Source organism: Anser cygnoides, chromosome 1 (genome assembly GCF_040182565.1).
Source record: "Anser cygnoides isolate HZ-2024a breed goose chromosome 1, Taihu_goose_T2T_genome, whole genome shotgun sequence".
In the NCBI taxonomy this organism is placed as follows: domain Eukaryota; kingdom Metazoa; phylum Chordata; class Aves; order Anseriformes; family Anatidae; genus Anser; species Anser cygnoides.
The window spans coordinates 62554125-62573389 of NC_089873.1; the positions used below are offsets into that span (position 1 = coordinate 62554125).

Genomic DNA, 19265 nt, shown 5'->3' on the forward strand with positions numbered 1-19265 from the left:
CTTTATCTGCTTTTTTTTTTTTTTAATTCATTATTTAAAATGCACCCCAGATTCCTTCAACTTTTTTTTTTTTTTTAATTTGAGAATTAATCTAAGTAATGGTGCTATTTTCTTATAGCAAGAACTTCAGTCATAAAATGCTTGAGAATATTTTCAGCAACACTCCTTTCACTGATGGAAATTACCATTTAATGAAACCAAAATATTTTATGGTACTTTGTTCCTTTTGGCCAGATTTGTATTGAAAAGTTTTATGTAGTCCAGAGTAGGGGAAGAGAGAGAATCAGCTTTCTAAAATAACCAAATTGCTTATGGTGCAAAAGATCCAGACTCATTTTTCCAACCCACAGTGTTCAGTCCTGAGCATTATAGTTTAGATAGTCTTTTAACAAGACAAGTCCTGTATCTATCTGTCTATCTATATTTATATTATGTTTTGGTCACAGTGAAATAATTCAGCACTAAGGTCTCTCATCTAGGGAATGGGAGACCTCTGGACCTCAGTGCTTGATCTGATCTAGACCCTTTATTCCAGGACATGCTCTGAGATACCTTGCTGTTCTAAAGCATCTCTTGAGTTGGCAGTTCTCAAAGATTTAGTTTCCTTTACCATAAGGGTAATTTAAAATATTTAGCTTGAACTGTCCATATTATTCCTAATTCATTGTTAATCATTCTTCACTAATTTTAACTTACAATATTTTTCAGAGAAATTTTTTTAGGCAGCCTTACAAATACCTGGTGTGATTCTACGTGTTATCATTTCTTAAGAATAGCAACTTCTCTGCTGACTTTCCTCAGAATCTCTGTGTGCCATTAACAATAGCCAGTGTTTACATTCTATTGCTTCTGCTTGCACAGGAGCTTCATGAAGACTTCTTTACTAGCTCTCTGGAAGGCAAAACCTTGGATGGGGCAGTTGCAGAGTTAAATTTCAGATATCCTTATTTTTCCTTCTCCCTTTTGTTTTATTTGACCTTTTGTGTGGTGAGGATACAATCAAAGCATGCATTTTTCCTTCATTGCTTCCCTTTTCATCATCATGACTAACAGTTTTTTGCATTTCTGGTTTTATAGGTTGGGTGGATCCTCTCCATCCTAGATGAACTGCAGCTCAACCCCCAGCCTCCTGTGGCTGTCCTTCCACTTGGCACTGGGAATGACCTTGCCCGCACCCTCAACTGGGGTGGGGTAAGCACTGACTGGGGTTACCCTTACATGTGGGTTCTCAACTTGCTGCTCTTATTTAGTGGTGTAGTAGTGTGGAACTTCCTTTTGGCTAAAATAGCTGGTGGGGCTTTGTGCAAGGTCTGCTTCACTTGGACACAACAGCTCAGTTCAGTTTCCAGTTTGGTGGCTTGAATTATTAATGATGTAATTGTTGTAATAAAAGGGAGCATAGATGTATCTGTCTGGTATTTCAGGCTAAATAATGAGAATGATAGGTAGACTTATAATTTAAGCATATATTTAACTTTTTTTTTTCTCAATATTTATCCTTGACTACACACTGGAGTTATTTCACACAGGGCAAACACACTCTATTTCTTCTCATTATGGTCTTACCATGCCTGTCCAAGACTTATGTTCCTAAGCAATAGTTTTCCAAAATGTTTTATATATCAAAATCTAGCAATATTTTGAGGTGTTCTAAAGAACATTTGATCCACTGTTTTAAATCTGTATGAAAGGAGGGAGGTCTTCTAGGTAATTGATGAATGACTTGCTTTGTTTTGTCTATCCATGGCTGATATTCTGGTGACACTCATTCCGCTGCCAGGGTTACACGGATGAGCCAGTGTCCAAGATCCTGTGCCATGTAGAAGATGGAACCATTGTCCAGCTGGACCGGTGGAATCTCCAGGTTGAGCGCAACCCAGATTTGCCACAGGATGAGCTGGAGGATGGGGCTCGTAAGGTTAGAGCCTTCTTTTTTCCCAGGGAGACTGTAGTATGCTTAAGAGCATTTTTGGGATACACCATAAGATGTATGAGTGGGGAAGTTCCAAAACTTTTTAATTTTCTAGTTGCATCTTCACCTTTTGCTCTTTTCTTGTGTCAGTGCTTCCAGTGACATGTGAACCATAATGCATATCAGCCATCATATTTGTTGTTATACTTTCAGATTTCAAGCATTTATCTTAAGAACCAAATTCTGGCAAAACCCCCATGGCATCTTATCTAAAAGGTCGCTGTTTTTTCTCTAGTTAACCTGAGGTGGCAGGAGAAGGAACACTGTGAACACCATCCATTAGAGGCACATCTAAAAAATGATGTAGAATTATATTCCTTAGGATTCTGCTGATGGATACCAACTGTTCCCTTCTTTTCAGCAAGGAGTAGTGTATGTTTGGATTTAACATCTTTGTGTGTGGGTCTCCATATGATCTCCATTAGTGTACCTTGAGAGTTGAAGAACAGTAAAATCTTTGTGAGGGGATCACATTTGTAGTGGTATGTCATTTGGACTGGAGATGTTGAAAGTGTCTCTGTCATCAAAAAATGATTCTGTGCACCATTTTCCTCTTCTCAGTTATAATTTCCAGTTTATCTGTTGGATGCTATTGTTCTCTCTCTACAGCCCTGCTGGGCCAGTATAATGATGAAGAGGCCAGATGTGTTCTTCCCTGCTTCATGTGTCCTCAATAGAATTAGGGCTTCTTGTCTGGGACTTGCATTGCTCCTGGTTATATATGAAGCAGGAAGAACACAGCTTGAGTTTCATTCGCCATGCTGAGCTTGAAGTGCCAGCCATTAGGAAAACCTTTGTATTGACATGTTAAGTGGAGCAATGTTCAGGGAAATCTCAATGAGAAAATAAATGAAGAACCTTGTGATGTATTTACAAAGACACTTATATGATCATAAAACTCTGTAGATGTGCTTGTGTTCTTCAGGCTTTTGTATTTGAATATCTTCCACAAGCTGTTACTAGCCTTCAGAACAACTTCTGCATACACTTCCCTGAATTATTCCATTTCCTTAGTTTTTCATGAGGTGCCAGATTTAAAGTAGTTAATGCCTGGTGTGTCATGGAATAATTAATTTGTGTTATTTTTACACGTCTTTCTATTATCCAATTATAGCTTCCACTCAGTGTCTTCAATAATTACTTCAGCCTTGGGTTTGATGCACATGTTACACTGGAGTTCCATGAATCCAGAGGTAAGAGGAGCTTTTTTCTTTTCTTAACCTTGGACAGTTATTTTATAAATTACAAATGGATTTGAATTTAATGCTATGTTCTTATAATTCAGAGAGTGCTGGGACATACAAACCCAAGGTACAAACCACAGGTAGCAAGGAAATGATTGTATCATGAGTTTCCAAGGGATTTGGTGATTTAAAAATGAAAAAAGTACAAGAAAAAATGGCATTCACTGGAGTAAAATGGCTAAATGGGGAGATTTTATATTTCTTGACCTTTTAAAGGAGATGCCAAATACAATTATAAAGGAAGCTTACACTGACATACAAGTGTCAGAATAAGAGCAGAAAGAACAAAAGCCAGGTGCGTTTCCTACAGTGTGAAGGTGGAGAAAGGATAAGATCAGTGAGGATGGTAGCAGGGTAGCAGGAGGATAGCTGATCTAGAAATGAACAACTGTTACCTATGGATGAGTATAACATAATGTCATTGGACTTGGTACAGACCCAGAATAAATCTCAGCAAATGAAAGGCTTTAATGAAGTCCTCAAACTGTCAGCAATTTGAGCTGTTGCAGAATCTTGCTTGTCCCCTTGCTGATGGTAGTTATTACCACCCAATCCACATGTGGCTTAACAGGTAGACCTTGGAGTGATGTGAACTGTTAGATTTGTATGGTTTAGGCAAGCATGCTTGTATAAACAGACCTTGTCCAATTGCCTGTGTTCCCTTTTTGATCATTTCAGCTTCATATTCATGATTTTCCTCTGAACAGCAGCCTCCCTTATCTTCACTTTCATATTATCAGTGTCATTACAAAATGAAAAGATAGCACCTGAATGCCGTGCTAAATAAAGAGCAGAGTACATGATGGAATGAGCTAATGCATATTTTATAATGTTTAAGACTGCTTCAAGCTTTAGGAATAATAATGAGGGGGCATAAAAGGGCACATGAATGAAATGATGACAGCTGTATGCTTTTTTTTTTTTTTGTGAATGCATATCAACATGAATTGCTAATGTGACTGTGAATATACTGTTCAGATGAAATGCATGGCTACTTTCTCACTTAATGGAGGCATTACTTAATAATGAAATTATGGAGCCCTATAAAGAATGAATGTTATTCCAGAGATGCCAGCGCTTTAAAAATTTACGTGGGTGAAAAATACTTGGCAGAGAAAGCTGTCTATCTGTGAGTGGATATGTATGGACAGAAGAGTTTTTCGTAGCACTAGTGCCTGCTCTCACAAGTCATTCTGTTAGTGTTTCCTTACCCTCCTGAATGCTAAAAAATATGAAGTCACTCCTATATGTTGTAGGAGAGAAAAGCTTATAGCTTTGGAGGTGTTGTTGATGCATGGGTTTTGTTGTGTTTCATGTGGAATTATGCAATGCAGAACAGATTTTGACCTCTTTTACAAGTCATGAAAATCCAGAGAAACTCTAGAAGTCAATGGATTCAGGAAAACTTGTAGCACTGTCATGGCCATTGCACTTGGCCCGATAAGACAAGTGGTTGTATGCAGTTTCTTATGTGGAAAATTTGTAATCACATGTAGTGTTAAAACAAACATACAAAAACTAACCGATCAACCCTCCCTTCCTCCCTCCCCCTACCCCCAACAAACAAAACCAACAACAAAAACACAGAAAACCTAAATCCAAAATAAATTAAGATTGATTTGAACTCTCAGGCTATTGGGCCATTTTATGCTATGGAGATTGCTCAATTGTTATATTTTAACTAAGCAGTGATTGCAGTGTCTCAGAGGAACCTGTATGTGACTGTGGCTATTTCCATGGCAACCTCTACACTTTTCTTGTGACTAATGAGATTGAGCCTGGAGGGTTGGCTCCAAGCTTTGCTTCTTCAGGAAGCATTCCGGGTAGCAACTCTTTCCAGAGCCACAGTTTACCCCTTTGTTATGTTTATGCTCTGGTGGAGCAGGGACTAAGCATTTTACTTCATCCCTGTTGACATTGTTAATGTTGAAGGGTGAGGATGGAGTGAGCTTTGAATACGCAATCAGTGATTTGCTTCTACAATCGGAACTCACACTCTAGTCAACTTTAGGCTCTATTCAGCTTGGTAGAAACAATCTTTCCTCCTTGCCCATGCTCATCTGCCATGTCAGTGGTAGGAGCAGTTTGGTATGTTTAAAGACTGCTGAGTCCCTGGCCTCAGAAAGTCTCCTTTTCTGTTTAGCTGGCTCCAAACTGGGGCTTTGATTCAGGTCAATATTTGTCACAAGATCTGCGTAAGAGTCAGTACCCTGGTGGCTGCTGCCAATGGGGATAACCACATCAGAGAACATGAAGCATGGGGACTTGAGCATTTGGGAGCCACCCACTTCTTAGAATGGGGTTCTGAGAATTTCTGTAAAGAACTGTCAGCTCAGTAAGTGAATAAAAGATGAGATTTACTTACGCGATTAAATGAATAATTTTAAGAAGAGGTGACCCTGACTGCACAACAGAACATATGCATGAGACAATAGTGGGGCAGACAATCACACAAGAAACAACGTAACTCAATCTTATGAAATGGAGCATTATATTGTGAGATGTAGTGACTTCAAAGAGAACTAGATGAGTTGTTGCAAATAGTCATTTGAGATGAAGTAATTTGGAAGTGTTTATACCAGTGTTCTGCTTTAGCCAGAAAGACTAAGGTCACTTCTTGGATGATTTTGCTAGAGAATCACTGAGCAAGAGTAGGTGAATGGTTCTACTGCTGTATACAGTATCAGAAGGACTGCTTCTGAAATCTCTGGATGCTGCAGACTTGGAAAGCAGTCCCCAGGGAGGCATGAAAGTGACCTGTATTCTGGGAAATATGCTGTATACTGGAAGATCAAAGGAGCTCCATTTAGCTTATCAGAGAGAAGGTTAGGAGGAGATTTAATCTCCGCCCATAAGTATTTACTCAGGGAGAAGATATCTGATAGTTGAGGGCCTTTTAATCTAATGGACAGAGAAATATGATAAGATTTAGCAGTTAGCAGTAGAAGCCAGAAACATTCAAAATAAGAAAAAAAAAATCCACAGATTTATTTTAATGGTGAGAATAATTAACCATTGCATTGGCATTACTACTGGACTACTGAAATTCCCTATTCCTTTGAGTCTAATCAAAATGAAACAGCTCTCTAAATAGGTTTTGGAATAACCACTTATATTTTGCTTCAGGAATATTCGGGTAGAGATGGCAATTCCTGAGTACCTTTCTGGATATCCTCTTTGTAATGCATCAGAATTTCTTTTTCGTCTCATAATTTACTAACAATTTAGTCCTGCTTTGGAGCATGGGTTAGTGTTTCACAGGTTTCTAATAACTCTTAAAGAAATCTGTTCTATGTTGGTGAAAACAGAAGTCTCACAGATGGTACGGAGGGGTCGTGAGATGAATAGTCTGAGAGGTGCTAAGCAAGCTGGTTGTTTTTTTGTTACCTCTTCGCTCATGTTTCCATCTATTTTCACTGTACAGGAAGGGGGAAGAATTCAATATCAATGTTTGGAATCTGATAGCAGATAATGGCACGGATGCAGAAACCTCACACGAGAAAAATGTATTCATGTTAATACTTTTACTGAGTGATGTGTGTTGAAAGCACTACAATGTTCATAGAAAATCTGAAAGTACAATGGAATCTACTCAGTTTATTAAGGTGCTCATATTTTTCCTTTGTATCTTTTCACAGAAGCAAATCCAGAGAAATTCAATAGCCGATTTAGAAATAAAATGTTTTATGCAGGGGTGAGTTGTGATTCATTTTACAGAATTATGTTATTTTAGATTCTTGAATGTTTTACTATATCCTTTCTCCCTCCCATTCTCACACCAGCAGTTTGTACCGATTCATTTTGCCTGCTGCAAGTTAGAAACACACATATACTCTTGCTGGCAATCACACACGTGTCTGTTGGAGAGTGCTGATTGTATTACAGTATTCCCTTGGATACAGTACTGATCATATTTTACCCAAGGACATTCTCTTGCTAACCTTTCAAAAGGAGAAGTATCATAACTTTTACAATTATATATATATACTTATATATATATATTAAAAAAAATCATATTTCCTGACATCAGGAAAGAATAGGTTTGACAAAATAATGGCATTTGGTAATAAGCTCTTTGGTGGGATAAGAAATGAGGAAATAGAGGAGAGGAGACAATGATGATGATTCCTACTGTTATTTCTGTTGTAGGCAGCCTTTTCAGACTTTCTGCAAAGAAGCTCAAGAGATTTATCCAAGCACGTTAAAGTTGTGGTAAGTATAGGAAATTGTGTCATAGTATTGTGGAAAGAGGGGGGAATGGAGAAAGAGTGAGGTGAGAGTTTAATGGCTCTGTTACTTTTCAGTTTTGAGCATGACATTTGCATCACATTCCAAGGAAAGTCTTGGGAAAGCTGTTACAAAGCAGCAACACTTCTCTTGTCTGTGGCTCCATTCAGCAATTTCTCTGTGCTCTGTCACTTTGGCTTTGTAGTGTGATGGTACAGACCTGACTCCAAAGATCCAGGAGCTGAAGTTCCAGTGTATAGTGTTTTTAAATATTCCCAGGTAAGCTCAAGACAGATGCTTGGAGTTATAATAGAAAATAATATTAATAATAAAATCAATATCTGCAAGTTGTCCTAGGTTGGGTGGATGTGCAGGAAGTGTATTGCTACTGTGCTGCTTTCCCGAGAGCTAGGTGCTTATAATACTGTTAATTAGCAACATGGAATAGGATGGGAGTTCAGGGTGCAGCAATATTCTTTAAAAAGTTGAATATCCTTTGATATGGAATTAGTAGAAAGGATTGTTTAACAAACTTACTTTCAAAAGTTGTGCGCCTAACCTGCAAACCAGATAGTAAACCAGACAAAGATGACTGGTCTTCTGCCTAATTAGAAACAGTGTGGGACGTGGAAAAAGAAAATCAATATTTTTCAAGAAACAAACATGAAATTTGTTGAAATAAATGCTTTTTCTTAATATAGTAGAAGGTGGCCCAAATAGAAATAGGTCTGTATCTTTAAAAGTTGTCTGTCTCCTGCTCTCTAGACCAGTGGTCTCCAAAACTTTTTGTTTGTGCACCCCTAATGTTAAAAAAATAAATAAAAAATGAGCATGAATATATATGTTTATTTACAACTTATATACATGTATTAGTATACTAATATATACATTATAAAACAGACACAAAAACAGAAATTAGAAAAGGAAGTCACAAAGATGAAATAAACACTATTGAAGTAATAGTTTTATTTATTAACAGTACGAAAAATATTTTCTTCCTGCACCTCAAATGGGTTGTCTTGTGCCCCACACTTTGGAGCCTATCTCTTTACTCCATGTGCAAGCCCAAACACCTGGTAGTCCAGCACTGCCCTTGCTGTAAGGAGATATTTGGTGTCTCCTGTCAGAAGCTCCCTCCTGTTCTTAGATCACTTTTACATTTGTTCTTTAATGGTAGGAAAGGTATATATGACAGCTGCGTCTGTTCCTGTTTATTTCTCCCTTGCCTCCTCAAGCCATGCAACGTTTTGCAGTCCTTATGCTGTCAGAGCTTATGAGCCAGCAGAGAGAGAAGCAACAAAGCTCTGAGGCTGGGGCTGCTGCTGCACCCCTGTGCCTTCCTAGCAGAGGGGATAAGCAAATTTCAGGAAGGCAAATCACAGGTGCCAGTGATGCTCAACTCCTGATCTGCAGAGAGCAGAGCAAATAGGGAGAACAAAATGGTGCTGCTCTGTTGCCTGTTGCTTAGTGTTTCTCCCACTTCCCTGCTGGGGAGGAACCCTCCGAAGACTGTGATGGTTAAATTTGTGGATGCTGTACCAGCTTAGAAATTAGAGACCAGGTTTCTCCTTTTGTCCATTCCGTGTCAACATAACTTTTAATTGTCCCTCGACTACATCCTGAAACAGATGTTTCGGTGTTTCTTCTGGAGGAGATCAGAACAGGCCAATAGTCAAGCTAATAGTCAGGACCCATCAGGGAAAACTGTTTTCTCAAAGCTTGCTTTCCAAACTTTCTATAGGTATTGTGCTGGCACAATGCCCTGGGGAAACCCTGGAGATCACAGAGACTTCGAGCCTCAGCGGCATGATGATGGCTACATTGAAGTCATTGGGTTCACAATGGCCTCACTGGTGAGTATATGGAAGCTGCTGCCCTCCTGAAGGTGGGACCAGACTCAGTGAATTCTGTGGGTAGCATTACAGAGGAGAAATTTGTTCTAAATACTGAAAAAAACACCACAGTTCTGTGTTTTCAGCTAAGGCCAAAATATGCTCTGCTGTTAGGTTTTTAATGAGGGGGAAAAACTGTAGTTTGTAAATAAGTGTTTTTTAATAATAACAATATTTTGCAAAGAGCATACTTTTAATTTACACATATTTAGCAGTGCTTTAAAATGCTCTCAAATTAAACAGCAAGATCATGACAGTGAAACAAACAGCATATAAGCATGTTTTTACTGTGGGAATGTTCTATGGTCAAATAATTACTGCTGTTTCTTTCTAGCTTTTGTATAATTCAATCCGTGACATAAAAGTTCCTTTTTTTTTTTTTTTTCCTAAAACTGGCTTCTGGAGAAAAATATGGAATACTATATGAAATTATTTTCCTTAGCAGATATTTTTCTCCTAAAAACCAGCTGTTTTGACAGATTACAATAGTGTTTATCTCAAAATACTTTGGAAAATCTGCTTTTGAAGGTTAGGGTACTTAGTGAAAAACTGCATGCTATTCAGATGAGTACATTCTCATTTGCATTCTCATATGCATTCTCTCAGCAAAAGAGAGAGACACAATTTGAAAGAAATGTACTGCATCAGTGTTGATCGTCAGGTTGTAGAAGTGACCTGCATCCTGCTTTTATTTTGCAGTATAGGGACTTAACAGTCTTTGAAGGCAATGTCTGCATTTTGAATCTGAGTTTAAGTCTGGGTCATTCTTGACAACTTAACTGGTTCTATTTGACTGCCTGTACTACTGTCCTAAAAACATTCTTTTTTCTTTTCACTTGGGGAATTAAAAAAAAAATGCATTAAGAAAATCAGAATTTTCTGAATATTGTTGGCAGAATAAGTTTAGCCAATGCAGATATTAAATTGAAATTATTATCAACCAAAACAGACATTAAAAATACGTTCTTATACTGTATGTCAGTACCTAAGGTGATGCTAATGTATTATTACAGAAGATGTACACAAATAAGAGTGAGCATCCCTTATCAGTCTTAGTACCAGGTCATCACCTTGTACATTCATAACATAAATATACCAAATAACAGGACAACATAGGACTGGTATCCAGAAACATCACCGTTTCTCACTCCCATGTGACTCTTGTTTATATAATTGTCAAATCCATTTACTGAAAATAGAATAGTAATAACTTCCGTATGGCCATCCAAAATGTTGTGAAAATTGAGTCATATTGTTCTTTTTGTTCCATTAGGGAAAGAAAATTCAACCAACAGTTTTAAATTGGCAGTTAACTTTTTGTCAATGCTGTCCTTAAAGTGATCTAAAGCTGAGTTACAAAAGTACTCCAGTGTTCTACTATCAAAGTGGTCAAACACAATGACAGTTTCTTCAGAGGATGATTATATGCAGTGGTAGATATCGCCATAATTGTGTTAATCTACCAAAGGCTTGAACTTAATGTGGCCAGGTATCTGGGCTTCTTAGCAAATTTGTATTGATCATACTCAGGTCCCTGCTCTTAATCAGTGAATACCTCTGATAATGTTGTTTGTTTCCTCAAAGATATATTTAGACAAATCAGATCTTCAAAGTGAGAAAAAGTAAAAGGTCATTTTGACCAGCAATCATTAGCCCGTTTATATTATGGATTCTTTTACAGCTTCTATTTTTGATCAATCTAGTGAGTTAGGGAAATAACCTACAGGTAGGAAAAATTCTATTAACATGATAGATCTTGTAGAATGAACCTTTTATCACTTCATCCCTGAATATTTATTTATTTTATATTTTTTTAAGAAGCATGGACCTTTGAGCTGCTATTTTTTTCTGAAGGAAAATCAGTTCAAAACTGATTATCTACAAATCTGTATTGCTTGTGGTGCTGAGGATGTAACTCTAGAACACACACATAATTCTGACTTGCTCTGTAGGACTCCCAGATGTGCTTGGTCATGCCCAAGAAGGTCTGTGAGATCAATGAGGAGAACTACTTCATAAGCTGTATTATTAATCATATTATAATTTTTTCCACAATATGATGTGCACAGAGCCAGACTAAGTTCCTGACTAGTATTTAGGCTGCTCTCTGTTAATAGTGCATTAATACATTTAATTTTTTTTTCTGCATATGACAGTTGATAGCTAATGGTCATATTCCTCACTTATAAAATACATTTCTGCCCAAACATGTCTGCCTAAAACTTGAAGAATCTGCTCATGTCCATGCCTTTCTTGTCTCATTTCTTTGGAATAAATTCTTGAACACTATATGTAATTGTTTTTAACAAGGTCCTTCTTGTTCTTTTCAGCCTGTCTGGTCTTGATGTTGAGCTGCAGCGTAACCTCTCATAATTAAGGATTTTAGATTTATCTAATTCACATTAAGGATTCTATTCTGTTCAGGAAGGGGAAATCATCCTTCTGTCTCCTAGATTTACACAATTATGGTGGTAGTTTCAAAGAGAAAAAAAAATGTAACATTGCTGTTAGTGTAAAAACAAAGCAACAAAACACATATTGAAACTCTTAGGAATGAACACAGATATACATTTATGTGTATGTATCTTGTAAGTTTGTGTAAAATATCCTTGACTTATACAAGGTGATGAGACGTGATGCATATACGGTTAGTACCTGTCCTGATTTACCTGCTTGTTGCGTACCAGTTTTCTTTGTAAAATATTAAGTCCTCCTTTTAAATTTTTGAATCAAAGTACATCCGTTGTCCCTTATTAGAACGTCTTACACATATAATGCTGTGTAATTCATGCTGTCAGCAAAACAGTGCATTCTGGATTTTGTTAACTGACTCAAATATCTGTTTTGAGGTGTATTTTTCTCCTTCCTCCCTCCCCCTTCCAGGCCGCTCTCCAAGTGGGTGGTCACGGAGAGAGGCTGCATCAGTGCCGTGAGGTGACGCTTTTAACATACAAGTCAATCCCCATGCAAGTGGATGGTGAACCTTGTCGTTTGGCTCCCTCGCTCATTCGGATCTCATTAAGGAACCAAGCCAACATGGTGCAGAAAAGCAAGAGGAGAACATCTATGCCTCTGCTGAATGAGTGAGTTGGATATGTGCATGTCCTATGCCAGGAAGCCTGTTTGAGCCAGTGTATTCAGTTATAGATTTTGCATGTACTGGAGTTGCAGTGCATTTAAAAAGAAAAAAAAGATCAATCACATCTCCTGAACTTTTTTTCTACTGTATTGTAATTAATTTACTGGCTTCCTCTTGTTCTTTTACCTTCTGGGTTCTCCTCTGTCTTGCTTTTAGAAAGGTGTTGTATCTTTCAGTTATATATTTAGAGATGTCTGTGTAGGCTCAGCGGTATGCCTCTTGGCTTATGGCAGCTCTGCATATCTATGCTATTTGCCCTTAAAATTCTTATGGTTTGTTTTCTGAGCTCTATCAGCCTGCTTTTTAAGCTCCATTAGAGACTATAACAAATTGCCACAAACAAGAGCTACTGAGGACATCTTGCAGTCTGTACTGTGGGAGCGTGCTGCCTGGGACTGCTAAAGGAGAGAGTCCTGGAGTCCTGGAAAGGGATTTTTGCACTTTTATAGGGAATCTCCAGTATAGAAACCCAAACGAGAAAATCCAGTGCGACTTAGCTAAAAGTAAGAACTCTTCCTCTAGTCTCCTGTGCTCAATGGCAGTAGATTGTACTATTGAAGATTAGATTGGTGGATTAAGGAACCAGCAACTAGGGGAAGAGTAAGGAATGATGATCAGAAAATAAGAATACATAGCATGAGATGGAGGTAGCACAAGTAGTGTAAAGATGAACAGAGAAAAGCAAAAACAATTGGAAACCAGGAACACACAAAGAAGAAAATACAAGACTAACTTTCCTTTTCATAATTAAAATTTATTTGTATTACAGAAATATTTTAATAGAAGAAAGATATTTTCATTTTAACCTATGAAAATGTTCACTCAATAAAATCACTCAGATTATTTTTGTAGACCTAATTTTTATACTTTTCATACAGGAGGTCTTCATTTGTGCTAAAAATGAGGGATAAGTGCCTTTGCTGTTTTTCATCAAGTTTTGAAGTGATGCAAAACAGTCTGTCCATTCTATAGAGAGGTACGGACCTAAAAGTTTTAAGTTATGAAGGATACGCAGTTCATTTATGCATCCATGCACTGAAGATTTCACTTTTCTGGGGATCTGGGTGAGAGATTTTGTTGTTGCAGGTGTTACTGTGTCAGGGAATAAGTGAGGAAACACTTGTGAAGAGAAATAATGTCTTTCATTAGACTAATCTAGTTGGAAAAAGCCAACAAGGTCTCAGACACACCTTTTTCTCTTTAGGTATTTTAAAGGTTGTCTGTGTTTTCGGTCTGTGTCATGTAGTGAAAGATATTGTTTCTCTTCAAACTTTGTCTTCAACCCTTCAGAGCTTCTTGTTATTCTGTTTGTCAATCTGTTCACGTAATCAAGGCCTCCTTGGTTACTTTCAACATCTTCCTATTCAGTTTAGCACTTAGCGTTCTCTTACCGAGACTGATGCTTTAAGCTTCAGTAGACCCTCGTGTCTGTAATGTGCAATTCCTGTTTGTCAGGAAAATGCATAAGGCATACTCATCGCTCTTGAAGAGTAAAGAATAGCCTGTGAGCAGTGATGCCTGATTTCATCCAGCCACTACAGCTCAATCATTTGTGAAAGCTAAAATTGGGCAGAGAGCAATCCTGAGGCATCTCTTTCTACACCAATGGAAGCTAATGCAAATGAAAAAAGAAAATTCCTAGTATTTTGATCTGATAATTTGATCTGATAATTAGCATGGCTAGGCTTGGATTTTGATGTCTGAATTTGAACTGTCATAGGGAAATACAGTCATAGTGTATGCCAGTTGTGAAGAAGATAATCTTTCTGGTTTAGCTTGACTTGGATAAGTTATGATGACATGCTTTGTTGCTATCTGAGTCTTTTGATTTGCCTGAGATGCTTCTCTGTAGACCTGTGTTCTGGAAAAATACAAATGATCTGTTGACTATTTTAGTTTCAGCCTCATGGTGTGAACCTCATGGTGTGTATATATCTGTGTGTTATGTACGTTGCTCTCAAGTGCGGAAGGGGAATGAGAGATAGGAATTACTTATTCTAGTGTGACAAAAAGTAAATGGCATGTTAAAGGTTAAACTCTAGGAGGCATTTGATATTTTAAGAAGTAAATTCATTATGAGGCTGTATTGCAGCATTTCACAAGAGAAAATATTCAATTAAATATGTTTATCTACACTTCTTAACTTGATAGCTAGAATGTCTCCTCATTCCATTAAAATCTACTAGAAATTCTTATATCTGATTGAACATATTTATTTTTTTTCTTAAGACTGTCATCTGAATATTATATGTTTCATATTAGTGAGTGGGTCTGGAGCTACTCCCTCAATTATTAGGCAGCTGTTCATGGGCTCCTTGCAAGGAAAGTGATTATAAAATTATCATGTATCACAGTAACTCAGAGTTGCTATTATTGCTGGCCACGAGGATATTGATAGATGAGGAGAATAAGTAGGAGAGCTCTTTGCAATTTTATCTAATCCAGTGTCATAAATGGAAAAAGATTTGGTTTTTAAGATGCCTTACCCTTTGTTTCTGTTTTCTTATTATGTTCTTCTTTGTTCTGGGAGTTTTGAGGAGAGAGTGTTTAGAGTATAGTGAGTTTGTCATTTGCCTTGTGGATGTGCTCTAGTTTCTGGGGAGAAATAGTATTTTAAAATTGAAGAACCCATATTTACTGTAGCTGAGAAGGAACAGAGATTACATCCTTTTCTTGCTTGGGAGCAAGAAGGCTTTAGAAACATAGTTCTTCTGAGACTGTAAGAGTTGCCCATCTTCCTGATTTCAGTTGCTCTCCTTTGAAATGTGTAGATGCTCCTACAGAGGACACTTGTATATAGCAGAAAAGGATTGGGCCTTGTTTGACATGTTTGTTCCCTCCATTTTCCCACTTTTATGCTTCTATCACCTTATAATTGCACAGACATTGCCTCACATGGTTCTACACAACCCTTCAGGGTTGAAATTCCTCTATGTTGATTCTGTTTTATCTGTTACTGAATAATATGACCTTTTCAAGGTGTCAGGGAAATTAAGCAGCACTTTAGAACAGGGTAAAATTTCTTAGTTTGTTAAAAATAACTAATTAAAACAGTGACTATGCAATCAAATTAAGGAAAAAAAAACACTTCTTTTTGTGGCGTTACTTGAACTGAAGGAGCTTGCCTTTCCTGTTGACAGCAGCAACAGAGTGAATAGCTTCGTTCAAGCTACTAGGGAACAAGTAAATATGCTGTGCTGAATTTTGTCTGAGCTGAGCAAATTACTGGTAATTAATATTTTATTTAGTTAGTTAATTTTTCTTTCACTGCTGAATTGCCTGCAAACAAAAAATGACTTTCTCAGTATATTAAATATTTCAAATTAATTACGGACTACTTGCTGCAAATAGTGAATTCTTCTTATTGTTCATCAAGCATTCATTTTTCAATATTTACTTTTGGAAAGTTAAGTTTTGTTGATATGACAGATTATAAACATACTCTTGAGCAAGAGAAGATGGCCTATTTTCAGTTTGTACTCTCATGACAATTTTAAATTTTTGAGTTGGAGCACAGTGGAGGACAGTCATTGCTTGGTGGACAGTTACAATGCTTGTTCTAGTTTGTTTCTAATGGAGGCTGTTCAAACATAAAAGGCAGACACAACCTCTTTGTCATCCTACAATGCATTAAAAATAGAGATAAGTAACAAACCAATAAAGTGTAACAATCCAGAAACACCTTTTTAGATGCAAGGAATGTAGGTGCAAGAATGAGGTGATGCAGTTGACATTTGGTTATGGATGGAAACAAGGCAGATACTGAGGTTGTGGCAAAAAAGGCAGGTTTATTTTCTTCTCATATGTCTCTTCTGTTGGTTTTCCCCATCGTGTTTGCTAAATGTACCAGCAAAAGCAAGTTTTTGCTACAGTCAGATCAGCAGACTTTTTTTTTTTTTAAATAATAATAATAATAATAATAATAATCTTACTCTCCTTCTCTAAAAAGACTTGCCAGCTGATTTCTGATTCCTTAATCTCTATTAGTGAAGGTAGTTTGTGAAAGAGACAACATGAGAGCTTGGTTTTCTATGATCAAGCCAGGAATGTGGTCTTGTGAATTAAAAGTAAAATGTGTGTGGAATAACAAGAGAAGCCATGGCTCAATTTTACAGGAATCATTTTCTAGTTGGAAACTACAGTTTAGTATGCTGCTCAGTAAGTTTCAGTTAGTGATCATTGTATGAACCCCAAAGGATAGATTTTAGTTCAGGTTGAGGAAGAATGGTCTGCATGATAGAAGAGATAGAAGAAGGAACAGCTTATAGGTAAAATGATGTTCCATATCCTTGAAGAAATCAAAGGGACCATTTGAATATAAACACCAAGAGTCAGTCCTGGGAGTCACTTTATATAAAATGCATGTTTCCCTAAGGTACATGAAAGAAGAATGGAGACTGCAATTTTTCATTGTGGATACAAAATCTCTAGTAAGGGTATTTTTGTTTCTTAAAAGTTAACTAAAGTTAACCAGTCTTTGTAGACAATTCCATCCATTTGGATCTTGGCTTTGATGTTTGTTTGCATTTCTGGACTTGCTTCCAAAGTCTGCTGCCTTGAAATGTTTCAGTGCCTGTGGAACACATATCCTGGGGCTCCTAGTCTTCTTTGTATAGCTAGCTTGTCATTGGTCCTCCTCGTTCATGTCTTTAGAAAGCTCCTAAGTGCTGTGTAGAAGTGTTTTTCTCCATTTGCATGTCTTCTGTTGCTTTTGGCTTCTTAGTGTGACCTTGGAGCTCTGCATGTCTCTCATTCAACTTTTATGTGACACATTCCTTTTGTTTCTGTTTAAATGTTGTATGTCTTTCTCTTTCTTTCTTCTCTTCTGCTCTTTCTTTCCAATCTCTCTCTCTACTTCCTTTTTCCTTGTCTGTCCACACTTGTGCTGCCTTTCACCTGGCCACTCATTTCCTGCTGCCTATAGTATCCATAAAGTGCAGTCTGCTGACCTGAGGAGAGTCTCAGCTCCCCCTGATTCCTTCACTGTGTGAGTATCTGGCTTTTTTCTACCTTTGAAGTTCCACAATTTGTTGCTGTTACATTGTGCATTGTTCAACCAGGAGACATGCCAGTAAAATCCAATAACAAAGGGGAAATGGGAACCCAGGAGACAGCATGGCAGGCGTGGAGCAATGGTCTAGCCAGTTAAGGTGCAGTCGCACAGTACCTAAGGAAAGTGAGCAGGGCAGGTCTGGTAATTGTGACTATATTCAGCCCAGAGTACAGATTGCCAGACAAATCCATAGCGACAGGCACGTCTGAGAAGTGCCAGGTACAACCCACAGGACAAGTTTAGATGACAGGCTTTTGTCCTTTGGTTTAAATAAAAAACATGGTATGAACACAGCCATAAAACATTTCTAGATAAGAAATTAAAACAGAAAACTGGTCTACCAAAGGAGTAGCACGATAAGTGTCATGATATTGACTGCAGCTGCATTGAAGATGGAGACACCCCCCCCCACCTCAATAATATTTTGATTGTTAGCAAGTCCCATGTAGTAACTTGCTAGATTGCAGCTACAGTATTGAAAAGACTAATATTTTTAAGTATGTTGAATTGGCACTTTTACAATTATGTGTGTGTATCTTCTAATTCATCCCCTTTATGGGAACACGCTTTATTATGAAAAGATCTGTGTATGCACAATTTAAAAAAAAAAATAAAAAAAAATCCCAACTTAATATGTCAACTCAGGCAATATAGTTTGGCTTCAGAAATACTTTCTGACTATTCAGTCAAAAAAAAAAACAAAACATTTTGCTTTTTATTGACATCCCTTTTGTCTTCTTGCTTTGCCAGTCTTATGCTGGATATCTTTTCAAGTGGGACTACCAAATAAATAACTTGGAGGTGCATGATGGAAAATAGTAAATTGCTGAGCTATAAATCCAAATATTCAGAGCAGAAACTTGATTACAAGCATAATTCTTATTTCATCATAGAAGAAAAGCAATGGATTATTTAAAACAAAAAAAACCAAAACCAAACAACAACAAAACACCAACACTTCTCTGTTCTAAAAAATGGGTATGTGCAATAGACAATGTAAATTTTCAGCCAGTCAAGGATTATGTGGAAAATTGATTGAATATATATATATATATATATATATATATATATTTAGAGCAAATCTCAGATTTGCAGAAAGGCACCTGAAGGTCCTGATGAACACCCAGTTCACCATGAGCCAATAACATGCTTTTGTGACAAAGAAGTCCTAATGGTGTCATGAGCTGTGTTAGGAAGAATGCGGCCAGCAGGTGAAAGGTGGTGATCCTTACCTTCTACTCAGCACTGGTGATACCACACCTAGAGTGCTGGGTCCAGTTCTGGGCTCCTCAGTACAAGAGACATGGACATACTGGAGGAAACCCAACAAAGAGTGACAAAGATGTTTAAGGGACTGGAGCCTCTGTCCTATGAAGAAAGGCTGAGAGAGTTGTGACTCTTCAGTCTGGAGAATAGAAGGCTTGGTGTGGGGATTCATCAATATCTTTAAGTATCTAAAGGGAGGGTGTAAAGAACATGAAACCAGGCTCTTTTCAGTGGTTTCCAGCAACAGGACAAGAGGCAATGGGTCCAAACTAAGACACAGAAGGTCCCATCTGAAGATAAGGAAAAGTGTTTTTATTGTGAGGTTGATCAAACTCTGGCACAGGCTGTCCAGAGAGGTCGTGTAGTCTTGCTCATTGGAGATACTCAAAAACTGTTTGGGCATGGTCCTGGGCTAGAGGCTCTGGGTGTCCCTGCCTGAGCAGGGTGGTTGGACAAGATGACCTCCAGAGGT

The 19265-nt window shown here is 37.6% G+C and overlaps 1 protein-coding gene across 5 annotated transcripts in view; it reads left to right on the top strand.

Annotated features, from left to right (window-relative positions):
* DGKI (diacylglycerol kinase iota) overlaps window positions 1–19265 on the top strand; it is a 219082-nt gene that overhangs the window by 113189 nt on the left and 86628 nt on the right. For 3 of the 5 annotated variants that reach the window (XM_066998135.1, XM_048051847.2, XM_066998137.1), the window contains 9 exons: window positions 1078–1191; window positions 1781–1918; window positions 3087–3165; window positions 6855–6910; window positions 7366–7428; window positions 7649–7722; window positions 9185–9296; window positions 12219–12418; window positions 17399–17461. In XM_066998135.1, coding sequence (XP_066854236.1) covers window positions 1078–1191; window positions 1781–1918; window positions 3087–3165; window positions 6855–6910; window positions 7366–7428; window positions 7649–7722; window positions 9185–9296; window positions 12219–12418; window positions 17399–17461 — 899 coding nt within the window. The remainder of the gene's footprint in view (window positions 1–1077; window positions 1192–1780; window positions 1919–3086; window positions 3166–6854; window positions 6911–7365; window positions 7429–7648; window positions 7723–9184; window positions 9297–12218; window positions 12419–17398; window positions 17462–19265) is intronic. The other 2 variants (XM_066998132.1, XM_066998138.1) reach the window with 1 other exon arrangement.